The sequence below is a fragment of the Pan paniscus genome, chromosome 19 (assembly GCF_029289425.2).
Source record: "Pan paniscus chromosome 19, NHGRI_mPanPan1-v2.0_pri, whole genome shotgun sequence".
Taxonomy (NCBI): Eukaryota; Metazoa; Chordata; class Mammalia; order Primates; family Hominidae; genus Pan; species Pan paniscus.
In genome coordinates this window covers 57,149,367-57,163,849 of record NC_073268.2, presented here as the reverse complement: position 1 = coordinate 57,163,849, position 14,483 = coordinate 57,149,367, and the positions used below count along the sequence as shown (strand labels likewise).

General features: G+C 40.6%; 1 protein-coding gene across 5 annotated transcripts in view; it reads right to left on the bottom strand.

Moving 5' to 3' along the window:
- The window catches only part of LOC117978343 (ribosomal protein S6 kinase beta-1-like), a 28,557-nt gene extending 16,951 nt beyond the window's left edge, over positions 1-11,606 (bottom strand). For 4 of the 5 annotated variants that reach the window (XR_008621635.2, XR_010110680.1, XR_008621633.2 and 1 more), the window contains exons 1-3: positions 2,023-2,044; positions 1,021-1,127; positions 61-123 (exon numbers count right to left, since the gene is read on the bottom strand). Coding sequence is in view for 1 of the 5 variants with exons in the window: in XM_063599240.1 (XP_063455310.1) it covers positions 2,063-2,145; positions 4,606-4,706; positions 6,157-6,214; positions 10,110-10,254 (387 nt within the window). In the remaining 4 variants the exon portion in view is untranslated. The other variant, XM_063599240.1, reaches the window with a different exon arrangement.
- Between the last annotated feature and the right edge of the window lie 2,877 nt (positions 11,607-14,483).

The window sequence follows — 14,483 nt, the reverse complement described above, 5'->3', positions numbered from 1 at the left end:
CAGAAATACATAAAACTAGCATTATCTCCCCCACAAAACACCAAAGATGCCAATACCTACTTGAACATCTCCAGCATCCCCAGGACCAGCTCCCAGATGAGAAGCAGCATTTCTTTTCAGTAGCTTTAAAGAGGATAAAAAAGCCTGGATAAAGAACCTTAGTCAAACTGATTTTTTTCCTTTTTAGACTCTGCTTGTCTACTTTGCCTTGAGAAAATATAGTTTATTGGCCGGGCATGGTGGCTCATGCCTGTAATCCCAGCACTTCAGGAGGCTGAGGCAGGTGGTTCACCTGAGGTTGGGAATTTGAGACCAGCCTGGCCAACATGGTGAAACCCCTTCTCTACTAAAAATACAAAAAGTAGCCTGGCGTGGTGGCGCACGCCTGTAATCCCAGCTACTAGGGAGACTGAGGCAGGAGAATCACTTGAACCTGGGAGGCAGAGGTTGCAGCGAGCCAAGATCATGCCATTGCACTCCAGCCTGGAGGACAAAGCAAGACTCCATCTCAGAAAAAAGAGAAAAGAAAAAAAGATATAGTTTACTAATTACTACTGAATAATTGTTTAAGGGTCTGTAATCCCAGCACTTTGAGAGGCCAAGGCAGGTGGATCACCTGAGGTCAGGTGTTCCAGACCAGCCTGACCAACATGGTGAAACCCTGTCTCTATTAAAAATACAAAAAATAGCGGGGCATGGTGGCGGGCGCCTGTAATCCCAGTTATTCGAGAGGCTGAAGCAGGAGAATCGCTTGAACCTGGGGGACTGAGGCTGCAGTGAGCCAAGATCGCACCACTGCACTCCAGCCTGGGCGACAGTGCGAGACTCTGTCTCAAAAAAAAAAAGAATTAAAAAAAAAAGAATATGAAAAGAAAGTCGTTAAACAAATCTGTACTTCGCCTTCAAAAATTGAAGACTTTTTTTGTTCACTATATATTATTCAAAATATACATTAAATTCTATCTAGTTAAATCCTAGTCATTGAATCTTATACTGTCAGTGACCATTTAAGAACCTTACCTTTTTAAGCAGATCTCTGGCTTCTTGTGTGAGGTAGGGAGGCAAATTAGTTTACATTTGAGGATGTTGTCAATTGTTTTCTTTCTATTCTCCCCAGTAAATGGAGGCTAAGAGTAGAAGACAAGTGAAAAATATTAGCAGGGAGTGAAAAGTATTAGTATATAAGAAACAAATTTTAAATAACCATATCCATTTCCTGAATTAGTTATGCATGGAGATCAGAAATGTATGCTGTGAAATGGGCTAACTGCTAAAGACCTTTATTTTGTTTTAGAGACAGGGTCTCTTGTCAAGGCTAGATTCTATTAATAATCCTTAGCCCAAATGATCCTCCCACCTCAGCCTCCTGAGTAGCTTGGGCTACAGGCATGCACCACTGTGCCTGGCAGACGTGCAGTTTTTAAGCAACAGGACAGAGGAAGTAGCAGTGTCCTGGAAGGAAGCCTGTGTTTCCACCATTAACTTGCTGTGTGATAATAAGTGAGCTATGTGATTTTATGCTTCAATTTCTCCATTTATAAAAATAAGAGCATTATCTGTTCAACATCTATTTCACAGGCCTGCCATGACACAGATCATTTCAACGAAAATGTTTCTCAAAGTATGGGATCCCATATAATCATACAGCATTATTAGTGTTAAACTGCTAATAACAAATCTTTGGGCTTTGAAAACTCCATTGGTAACATTTTCAGAAAGCACAGGACAGGTCTCTTGCTACAGTGACTCAGCATAGACCATAATACATGCAGCTTTTAACTGTGCACCTACTGCTCCAGTTGGCATGTCATACATTAATGCTCCCAAACTCCACCAATCCACAGCACAATTGTGGCCACTTCTCATCAAGATTTCAGGGGCCGTACAATGAGGAAAATAATATGCTTAAAAATGCCCCCATTGGCATATCATGTGAATTAGAATTTTAAAAACAATATACAGAGTCAATGAGGGTACAGAAAACAGATACTATTCCTTAAAACAGGTAAAATTAGCTATTACCTCCAAACCAATTATGTTTAACATGCAGCTCACATGTATTCTATTGCTCCACAAAATGTGTGTGTGACTGTTCCGTCATGAATGATTCTTTGCATAGTCCAAAGTCTGTTAGTTTCACATGACCTGCAATGAAAGATTACAGCATGATTATTCTCAGAATTCTAAGTATGTGCAGTGTTTGAACATGTCATATAACACCTTAATCTATCCTTCCATTTAACTTTTCTTGCCTCAAACTTTTCTTGCAGATGTCAAGAACAAGGTACCATCCATAAAATGGGATGCTAACTGTTTAAGGCTAAGGCAAAGTCACATTTGCCAAAGATACAATCTATCTGGTAAAGAGAAAATAAAGATAGAGAAAAAAGTGAAATAACCTGTTTAAGGCTCTAGCTTTAAGTATACACAGAATCCTCTACCATCCTGAAAAAGAAAAATCCTGGAAAAACTGTTTTATGAAGTCTAGTTTAAGTACACGGACCCTAATAAACATATTCTGTACCTTTTAAACAAAGGTGTGAGATAGTACTTCAAATATATAGCTTTTATCACAGTGAACTGTGAAGAGTTCTTAAAATGGTCTCAGAAAGTCACTATAACAAGGTAGCTCATTCTGCCCAATGCTACCAATTAGGGGAAAGAAAGAAAATTGCTAGATAGTATGAATCAATCATCGCTGATCCAGAAAGTAAAAAACTTACCACCTTATACAAAGATCATTTCAGTTCAACTTTAGCTTTCTTTACTGGACTGTCATAACAAGTGGTTCAACAACCTCAGGGGCTCTAGTATTTGAGGTTCATTTCACAGAAAAGGCACAATGACCTATTGATTCAAATGTAAACATATACTACACTCTGATACAGAAGTATGGCCTTTATTTTCACAGAACCATCTGATACACTCAACCTTATAAATGAAAGGAGAAGTCAACTATTCTATCACTCCCCTATTCTATCCTGTGACTTAGAATTCAGATCAGAACCAGGTTTTGGGGAGTGAGGAGGTGTTGATGAGAGGAAGGAAGAGACGCTGATTCCCATGATCTATTCAGTTAAGTATATCATTTCTCCTTAAAAAAAAAAAAAACAGGTGGGTGGAGGAGTATAATCTGGAATGTTTATATGAGCCTCAGTTGTTCATACATCATTCTCTAAGAGTTTGAAACAATTAACTACCTCATGGATTATTCTGTAGACATCTAAGGATTAGCAGCTGCTACCACCTTCTAGATACCCTGGGTCATCTGGTTGCTCCTTTGGGGTATGAGTGAATTGCCAAGTCTACCCACAGCCCAGATTAGCATAAATTGAGCTGTCTGTAGCAGCATGCAGTTGTAGTCAAGGCTCACGGTGTTATATCTATAGTTGTATAGATTATCGGTCTCTCTGATGTTTATGTTTGTTGTTGCAAACAAACAGCAAGAATAAACTGATTCTGGCAGTGGGGGAGGTGGGTTATGCCTGTAATCCCAGCAATTTGGGAAGCCGAGGCAGGCAGATCAATTGAGCTCAGGAGTTTGAGACCACCCTGGGCAACATGATGAAACCCCATTTCTACAAAAAATACCAAAAATTAGCCAGGCGTGGTGGTGTGCCACAGTAGCCCCAGCTACTTGAGGGGCTGGGGTGGGAGGATCACTTGAGCCTGGGAGGCGGAGGTTGCAGTGAGCTGTAATCATGCCACTGTATCCCAGCCTGGGTGACAGAGTGAGATCCCCATCTCAAAAAAAAAAAAAAAAAAAAAAAAGAGTAACCTGATGCCTATTAAACGTCATATTCCCAAAGTTTTATCAAATACTTTGGTTCAATTTCAATCCTTTTTCCAGCATTAATAAAACCTACTGTAAGAAGCATAGCTTCTAATATTTACATATTTTCTTTTTCTTTTCTCTTTTTTTTGAGATGGAGTCTCGCTCTGTTGCCCAGGCTGGAGTGCAATGTCACGATATTGACTCACTGCAACTTTCGCCTACTGGGTTCAGGCGATTCTCCCACCTCAGCCTTCCTGAGTAGCTGGGATTACAGGCATCCACCATCATGCCCGGCAATTTTTTTTTTTTTTTTTTGTAGAGATGGGGTTTCACCATGTTGGCCAGGTGTCTTGAACTCCTGACCTCAGGTGATCTGCCCGCCTCAGCCTCCCAAAGTGCTGGGATTACAGGTGTGAGCCACGGCACCCAGCCAATAATTACATATTTTCATTACTAAAACTCAACTTATATAATTAAGATTCACTTTTCAATTTAAGTAACAAGCCAAAATTAATGTTTAGACTGGCTTTTATAGTCTAAAACATTATACAACATTTTATGTAAGGATTCCAAAAACATGAAAAACTATAGAGTAAGGATTAAACTAAAAAAGGCAATTGAGCAACTATTATCCTCAACTTCTTTTACTCTCACCAAGTGTAATTACCTAAAGACTTAAAACATCAGCAAGTACTATGATGCCATAAATTCTGAGGGAGGAAATATACAAAATAGAGAGATGACTATGGGGCTTTGAAAATGGCCATGACCTGTGTGGGAGGATTTTAAGATGATTATTTACTATAGAATTGTTTACGGTATGTCTCCACCTTGGTGATTAAGCATGATATTCTCCAGCTTCAAGTCTCTGTAGATGATCCCCTTTTGATGTAAATGCCCCAAAGCCATGGAGATTTCTGCCAAGTAAAAGCTGGAAACAAAAGTGATTTAACAAAATTAAAAAGAGTGTAATCTATCCAAAACAGTTTATGTATGGAACAAAATTCCTTGAAAGAAACAGATATGCACCAAAGACCAAATTAGTGGGGTACAGGGATGTATGGGAAGAAGAGATGGCACAGGATGCTGCCAAAAGGCATGGGGACATTTATGTTTCACTCATTTTAGTGAAACTATAAAGTGCTTTATTTTGCCATTAGAACATACTGCTAAAATTGCAAAGATGTCCAGAATATGCTAAACTGCCATTGGTCATGTTTTGTTCTGTCTGTAGGAATTAAGCTAATAGTCATTCATTTCAAAACAAATTTCTCCCATCCACACTCAACTTTAAAATCCCATAGGAAATAGGAACGTTGTTATTCTACAGATCAAATCTTGATTTCAAAAGGTATCTTATAACCTGACCCTTAGAAGCCCACTCATCCCTTACTTAATACAGCTACATATTTATAGACAGCTAAGGCCCACAGTATCTGCCCTCCCTCCAGCCAGCCAGCCCACAACGATAAACTGTGTGACACCCAAATTTATCTACCTCAAAAGAATAAAGGGCTGAATCAACCCTGTCTGGATGTGAAAAGCACAAGGCACCGCAATACTGGCTGCTTAACAATGTTGCAATCCTGCAGATTATTCCAGGATGGAGAGGATGTGTCCTAGAGGAAGGACTGAGGCAGTTTCACAGCCAGCACGACCACAAACACAGCCTCCAACACCGCTCAGTGAGCCTCCTCCACAAAAGGGCACTTCATCCCTAAGGCTCTTAAATGCAGCTTCCGTGTTAGAAAAGGCCTGAAATTAAACAATGGAATGCAGTTTTGGTAATTAAGGTAGAAAAAACATTTAAGTGTTGTTTTCTATTAAATTAATGTGTAGGATAAACTGATTTATTGTGATCCAATATTGTTGCTTCACAAAATGATGTGCATATTTTTCATTTGAAGCAGATGACATGTTTAGAAATAGGAGGGTAAATCCCATCCTGACTATATAATCAGACCACAGATGATATGCCAGGCTTATCAGCTCCCTAAGACTGCACCTTGAGAAATAGAAAGCCTAAAAAAAAAAAGGAGATGATTTCTGATAATTTCCATTGTTCCACACATAAAGGTTCACTGGAAAACCACACTCACCCACAGTCAAGGCAGGCAGCTCACCAATTCAAGGAAAGAAAGCAGCAATGAGAATGGTTCTGTTAGGAACAACTGGTGTGAAGAGCGCTCCACTCAAGCCTAAGGGCAAAGAAGTGATGTGACCTCCATAGCCGCCCAGTCCCAAAACTGCTTCTCGCCCGTGAAATCCTGAGTGAGTGACTGGCTCCAGATCAATTTACTGAATCATGTGGCTGCCCATAGTGGGAATGGGGCTTTGCTTGTAATTACCTGAATCTTTGCAACCACACAAAGTTCACTTACCATGCAGTGTCTTCCATAAATATTCCCTCTCTTTCTAACTGCATAAATAGTTCTCCTCCTGTAAAGAAAAAGAAAAAACATTAGAAATAAAACAATATGGCCAGGCGCGGTGGCTCACGCCTGTAATCCCAACACTTTGGGAGGCCGAGGCGGGCGGATCACCAGGTCAGGAGATCAAGACCATCCTGGCTAACACGGTGAAACTCCCGTCTCTACTAAAAAAAAAAAAAGATTAGCCGGGCGTGGTGGCGGGCGCCTGTAGTCCCAGCTACTCGGGAGGCTGAGGCAGGAGAATGGCGTGAACCCGGGAGGCAGAGCTTGCAGTGAGCCGAGATGGCGCCACTGCACTCCAGCCTGGGCGACAGAGCGAGACTCCGTCTCAAAAAAAAAGGAAAAAAAAAAAAAAGAAATAAAACAGTATTTATTCCCAACCCACTTCTAATGAGAGAGTTTGTGCTTTCCTTCTAACCATAATTAAAAGACATCAGCCCCTTAAACATGAAAAACAGATCCTAAAAATTATAGGTTTTAAAACTAAGTCCTCAGGATTCTATTTTTAGTAGCATTCTTATTCTTCTGTGACACACATATGTTTAAAAACTAGAACTGCCTTGGAATTCCAGGTTTTATATCTAGAAACTTTGAAATATTTGTAGATTCCAGACCTGAGGTTAAAAAAAAAATCTTGATTAAAAACTCTTTAACATTTTACCCATAAGTAGAAAAATGATAGTCTACAATTAAATCACCCTCACTAATTTTAGTGAATGCTCATATTTCGTATTTTCAGAACCCTTAAATAAACAGTACGAACCTGGCAGTGGCCTAGTAAAAAACATGGCACAATTTGAGTATCAAGATAAATAATGATAATAAAGGGTTATATCACATTGAATGGTATTAGAATCCCTAAGCCCACAATGACATAAATAAATGAATACATAAATTTTTTAAATGGGGAAGAAGAGAAAGTTCTTTATTACGGTAGAATGCCAAGTAATAAATGAAGAAGGCATGACGGAATAAGAAAAATTACTTGGCAAACATCACAATTAATTGTTGCAGGCAAGAATCAATGGATGTCAAAACTGAATGTGGGCTGGGCGCAGTGGCTCACGCCTGTAATCCCAGCACTTTGGGAAGGCAAGGCAGACAGATCACCTGAGGTCAGGGGTTCAAGACCAGCCCGGCCAACATGGCAAAACCCCATCTCTACTAAAACTAAAAAAATCAGCTGGGTGTGGTGGTGCCTGCCTGTAATCCCAGCTACCCGGGAGGCTGAGGCAGGAGAATCACTTGAACCTGGGAGGTGGAGGTTGCAGTGAGCTGAGATCCTGCCACTGCACTCCAGCCTGGGCGACAGAGTGAGACTCCGTCTCAAAAAACAACAACAGCAACAAGAACAAAACTGAACATGAAAGTTTGATGGAAGATATTTAAATAATCTCAAAGTATCTCCTCAAAAGATACTTATTAAATACAAAGGCAAAAATGTCACCAGGGAAAAAACCGGCAGACACCACCTTATACATGTGACTGAAGTTAACATCACAAGTAATGGGACAAAGATATAAATAATCATGTACCTCTTGATCTGATGCATTAAGGAGTACACAATGTCAGTTCAATGGTCCTGCCAACATTGCATAACCTGAATCTAATACTAAGAAAACATCAGCTAAACCCAAAGCATTTCTACAAACTAACTGGCCTGTACTAATCAAAAATGTCAACATCATGAAAGTCAAAGAAAGACTGAGGAAATGTTCCAGATTAAAGGAAACTAAGGAGAGTTATAATTGCATCAAAGTTAATTTCCTATTTCTGATCATTTTAGTATAGTTATGTAAGATACTGTCCTTGATTTTAGAAAATATACACTGAATAGGCTGGGCGCAGTGGCTCACACCTGTAATCCCAGCACTTTGGGAGGCTGAGGCGGGTGGATCACCTAAGGTCAGGAGTTCGAGACCAGCCTGGGCAACATGGTGAAACCCCATCTCTACTAAAAATGCAAAAATTAGCCGGGCGTGGTGGTGGGTGCCTGTAATCCCAACTCGGCAGGCAGAGGTTGTAGTGTGCCTGAGATTGCGCCACTGCACTCCAGTCTGGGCGACAGAGTGATACTCCATCTCAAAAAAAAAAAAAAAAAAAGAAAAGAAAAGAAAGAAAACATACACTGAAATTTTAGGGGTAAAGGGAAATCATGTCTGTAACACTCTCAAACAGTTCAAAAAATTATGCATGCATGCATGTATATATGTATACACATATATACATATACATAGAAGGATAAAACAAAATAAATGTGGTGAAATGGTAACATTTGGGGAACCCAGGTATCCAGGTGAGAGATATATAGGAATTCTTTTTTTGTGTGTGTGTGACTGAGTCTCGCTCTGTTGTCCAGGTTGGAGTGTAGTGGTGCGATCTCAGCTCACCACAACCTCCGCCTCCCAGGTTCAAGCGATTCTCCTGCCTCAGCCTCCCAAAGAGCTGGGATTACAGGAGCACACCGCCATGCCCAGCTAACTTTTCTACTTTTAGTAGAGACAGAGTTTCACTATGTTGACCAGAGTGGTCTCAAACTCCTGACCTCATGATCCACCCACCTTGGCCTCCCAAAGTGCTGGGATTACAGGCATGAGCCACTGAGCCTAGCATAGGAATTCGTTATACTACTCTTAAAACTTTTTAAATATGAAATTATGTCAAAATAAAGTTTTTCTGGGTGGGCACGGTGGCTCGCACCTGTAATCCCAGCACTTTGGAAGGCCAAGGCGGGCAGATCACCTGAGGTCAGGAGTTGAAGACCAGCCTGGCCAACATGGTGAAAGCCCAGCTCTACTAAAAATACAAAAAAATAGCCTGGTGTGGTGGTGCATGCCTGTAATCCCAGCTAAATGGGAGGCTGAGGCAGGAGAATCACTTGAACCTGGGAGGCAGAGGTTGTGGTGAGCCGAGATCACGCCTCTACACTCCAGCCTGGGCGAGAAGAGTGAAACTCCATCTTCACACACAAAAAAAAGGTTTTCCAATGGCAATAGTCACAAAAAAGTTGCTACATTCTGCACCTTTCTGTTCCATGTTCCATGTTACTGCAAAATCCTTCTCAGAGAACTGAACTGTGTTTGCTAGAAATAGATACCTGTGGCCGGGTGCAGTGGCTCACACCTGTAATCCCAGCACTTTGGTAGGCCGAGTCAGGTGGATCACTTGAAGTCAGGAGTTCGAGACCAGCCTGACCAACATGGTGAAACCCCATCTTTACTAAAAATACAAAAATTAGCCGGGCATGGTGGCACATGCCTGTAATCCCAGCTACTCGGGAGGCTGAGGCAGGAAAATCGCTTGAACTACAGGAAGCAGAGGTTGCAGTGACCCAAGATCACACCATTGCACTCCAGCCTATGCGACAAGAGCGAAACTCCATCTCAAAAGAAAAAAGAAATAGATACCAGTGATCTAGAAATGATATGGAAGCAACAAGTTCCTATGAGGTGGTAGGCCCTAGCAAATGTGGATGATTTCCATTATAAGCTACACACCCCATCATTAAGGCTACAATAAACTAAAAACTCTTGTTTAAAGACCCAATTCCAAAAATAGTCAGTATGTTAAATAATCCTCCCAATTATTTAAATTACAGTATCTTACCCCAGTACAATTTGATGGCTCTACATCACTTAGGTATTTGTTTTTCTGTTAAGTGACTGATTATAAAGGAATTAAGATAAAATTTTACAGATGAGGGAAAAAAATCTTCAGTTTCCTCCATATTTGTCTGCCAAAAGAAACATTTGGTCATATCTGAATTTTGCACTTCAGCGTACTCATCAATTTTAAGCACTATTTGATCATAATGGGAAAAAGTATTTTTCCATTGAAAAATAACATTTTGACCCAGTTTCTGGAGCAAATGCAAATAATTACACCAAACTCTGTGTACTGACCACTGAGATACTCAAGGATGAGGTAGAGTTTTCCACCAGTCTGAAAGGCATAAATTAAATCCACGATGAAGGGATGCTTTACTTCTTCCAGAATATTCCATTCTGCTTTTGTATGAGCTGTATCTTTAGCATTTCTTACTATCATTGCCTAAAGGGAAAAGAGATGATCTATAAGAACAAAATAGTGAACATTTTTATTCTATAGTAACTGGAAAATCTATTTTGTGTTTTTCTTGCCAATATTGAACTATTAACCATAGTTCCCACTAGACACTGAGATGGGGTAATGGAAAACGTTCACTTTATATATGCCTCTGTGCAGTTTGGATTTTTTGCAGTGAACATGTAAATGAATACCTAAAGAGACTTTTTAAAAAAGATATCGGTAATCAGATCACATTTATTCACATATTCACAAACTATTGAGTGTCTACCATGCTCCAGGCTGTGCCAAGAAAGCAGAATTGAAGGAATGCCCTGTCCATAGGAGTCCAAAAGTCCACAGGAGCCCAAAGTCTCAGGGAAAAAAAGACAAGTCAATGTAGGTAAGTGCAGGATGGTAAGGGTAAACAGGGGAACTACATCTGACCTAGCAAAAAGTCTTGCTTGAAGGTTATTAAAATGAAATGTGGCCTGGATGCGGTGGCTCATGTCTGTAATCCCCGCACTTAGGTGGGCAGAGGCAGGAGGATCGCTTGAGCCCAGGAGTTTGAGATCTGCCTGGTAACAAGCGTGACCCCATTCTCCACAAAAATGGTTAAAAAAGAAAGAAAGAAAGAAATGTAGAAGGTAAAAAAAAAAAAAAGGCATTCCAGTGCAAAAGAGGCTTGATAGGACAGGATATGTCTGGGGAATCTACAAGTAGTTCAGTATGGTTAGAAGTGGTTAGAGATTAGGCTACAGAAGTAGGTAGAGGCCAGGAAATGGAAGGTCTGGACAAAGGAAGGTCTGGGTGAAATGAACAAACCTTTGGCTTTATGAAAGACACGTCTAGTAGCAGTAGGGAGTATTAGGAGACAAATGAGACTAGTTAGGAGGCTAGTATAATAAACCAACTAAGAAGATCTGTTAAGAAAATGAAGGTAGAAAAAAATGAAAGGCTAAGAATACATAATTTGCATTTGCTGACAAACTAGACATGAGAGGACATGAAGATATCTTTATTTCTGCATAAGTAATAGGATAGATAATGGTGCCATTCAATACTGGCAAATGAAAGTGAAAAAGTTTTGGGAAAACGATGCCCTGTTTTAGACATGCCAGGTATCAGTTCCAGGAAGTTAACCCAATGGTACATCTCCATAAGTAATATGGAAAGCAAATACACAGGTTACTGGTTGCAACATTATCTGTGAAACTGACACACTGGAAACAGCCTAAATGCTCAGACATAGGATATTGGCCAAAAACCTATGGAATCTACACAACATGTAACAAAGCTATAAAAATAAGAAACATCTCTATAAAAACAAGATACAAAAGAGTATTTAAAAGTACAGCAGCATGGATACTATGCTATCTTTTATACAAGAAAGGGGAAATGAGAATATATATTATATATTTTATATATATGTAATATATTATATATAATATATAATATATATATAATATATAATATATAAAAAATATATAATATATTATATATATAATATGTATCTGCTTATACCTGCAAAAATGAAGACAACTAAGACAAACTAAAAGCTAATGATAATGGAAGGGAAGGACAAGAACTCAGACTTTTGAGTATACTCTCTGAGTAAAAACTCAATGGGTTTATCATCCATTTTTTTCTTTCCTAAATCAAATATTACTGCAATTATAAAATGTAGATTTTTCTTTTTGAACCATATTAATGTTTAATATATTCTAAAAATAAAATAAAATCAACAACGATGAGGGGTGGGAAGTAGAACTGAATACAATAAGAATACATAAATTTAATTGACTATTACACCAATAATTTTACCACAGAAAGAGAAAGAGAAAAAAGATATAAAAGGAAGAGATTTTTCTTTTTTAAGACAGAGTCTGACTCTATCACCCAGGTTGGAGTACAGTGGTGTGGTCTTGGCTCACTGCAACCTCCACCTCCCAGGTTCATTCTCCTGCCTCAGCCTCCGAAGCAGCTGGGACTACAGGTGCCCGCCACCACGCTCAGCTAATTTTTATATTTTTAGTAGAGACGGGGTTTCACCATGTTGGCCAGGTTGGTTTCGAACTCCTGACCTCGTGATCCCCCTGCCTTGGCCTCCCAAAGTGCTGGGATTACAGGCGTGAGCCACTGCTCCTGGCGAGAAAAAGATACTTAAGTAATTTTAGACTGTACAACGTTAGTAGCCTATATGTAAGCACACAAAAAAATTGCAAAGAAATGTTAAATCAAACTTAGTAGGTTTGTAGCTGGAAATACTATTGGTATTATAATTTTCATTATGCATATATTGTACAACTGAACAAATGAATGCATTTATTTATGTTGTTACCAGAGTTCTCACTGTAGAAAAAATGGAGATCCAAATATGACCTGAAAGAAGAATGTGGCCGGGCGCGGTGGCTCACGCCTGTAATCCCAGCACTTTGGGAGGCCGAGGCGGGTAGATCACAAGGTCAGGAGTTCAAGACCAGCCTGGCCAAGATGATGAAACTCCGTGTCTACTAAAAATACAAAAATTAGCCAGGCGTGGGGGCAGGCACCTGTAATCCCAACTACTCAGGAGGCGGAGGCAGAGACTTGCTTGAACCCAGGAGGTGGAGGCTGCAGTGATCCGAGATCACACCACTGCACTCCAGCCTGGGGTACAGATCGAGACTCCGCCTCAAAAATAAAAAAATAAAAATAAAGAAGTAGAACGCTATGGAATTCGACTAGAATTAGGGCTAACAATATGAAGCACTTTGGGAAGCCAAGGCAGGTGGGTCACCATGTTGGCCAGGAGTTTGAGACCAGCCTACCCAACATGGTGAAACCTCATCTCTACTAAAAATACAAAAATTAGCCAGGTGTGGTGGCGTGCACCTGTACTCCCAGTTACTTCAGAGGCTGAGGCACGAGAATCATGGAACCTGGGAAGCAGAGGTTGCAGTGAGCTGAGGCAGCCTGGGGTCCAAGGCTGTGGTGAGCCACGATCACGCCACTGCACTCAAGCCTGGGCAACAGAGGAAGACCCTGTCTCCAAAAAAAAAAAAAAAAAGGGGGGGGCCCAGGTGCAGTGGCTCACACCTGTAATCCCAGCACTTTGGGATGCTGAGGCAGACAGATCATGAGCTCAGGAGTTCAAGACCAGCCTGGCCAACACAGTGAAACCCCATCTCTACTAAAAATACAAAAATCAGCCAGGTGTGGTGGCATGCGCCTGTAATCCCAGCTACTCAGGAAGTTGAGGCAGGAGAATTGCTTGAACCTGGGAGGTGGAGGTTGCAGTGAGCTAAGACTACATCATTGCACTCCAGCCTGGGCAACAGAGTGAACCTCTATCTCAAAAAAAAAAAAAAATTTAAAAAGGGAGTATAGGGCCAGGCGCGATGGCTCATGCCTGTAATCCCAGCACTTTGGGAGGCCGAGGTGGCTGGATCACGGGGTCAAGAGATCGAGACCTTCCTGGCCAACATGGTGAGACCCCATCTCTACTAAAAATACAAAAAATTAGTTGGGCGCGGTGGCGCATGCCTGTAGTCCCAGCTACTCTGGAGGCTGAGACAGGAGGATTGCTTGAACCCGGGAGGCAGAAGTTGCAGTGAGCTGAGATCACACCACTGCACTCCAGCCTGGTGACAAAGCGAGACTTCAAATCAAAAAAAAAAAAAAAAAAAGGAGCATAAAAAAATCTTTAGAGAAGAATGACAATATAGAAAAAATAGAAAAGTCTCCATTTTATAATCATAGTAATATTTGATTTGGCAAGAAGCAATCCAGATAAAACCATTAAGTAAAGATTATTATGGGACAGAATATTCACACAGTTTCTATCATTCCATAGATCACTTGTTAATTACAAAAGGAAAAGGAGGTTGGGAATGGAGGCTCATGTCTGTAATCCCAACGCTTTAGGAGGCCGAGGAGGGCGGATCACCTTAGGTCAGGAGTTTGAGACCAGCCTGGTCAACATGGCAAAACCCCGTCTCTACTACAATTACAAAAATTAGGCAGGCATCTGTAATCCCAGCTACTTGTGGGCCTGAGGCAGGAGAATTGCTTGAACCCAGCAGATGGAGGTTGCAGTGAGCCAAGATTGCGCCAGTGCACTTCAGCCCGGGTGACAGAGTGAGACTCCTCCTAAAAAAAAAAAAAAAAGCCCTTAGGAGATATATAGAAGAAATTAGGGGTGAAGTGCTATGAAATCTGCAGTTAACTCTCAAATTGTACAGCAAGAAAAT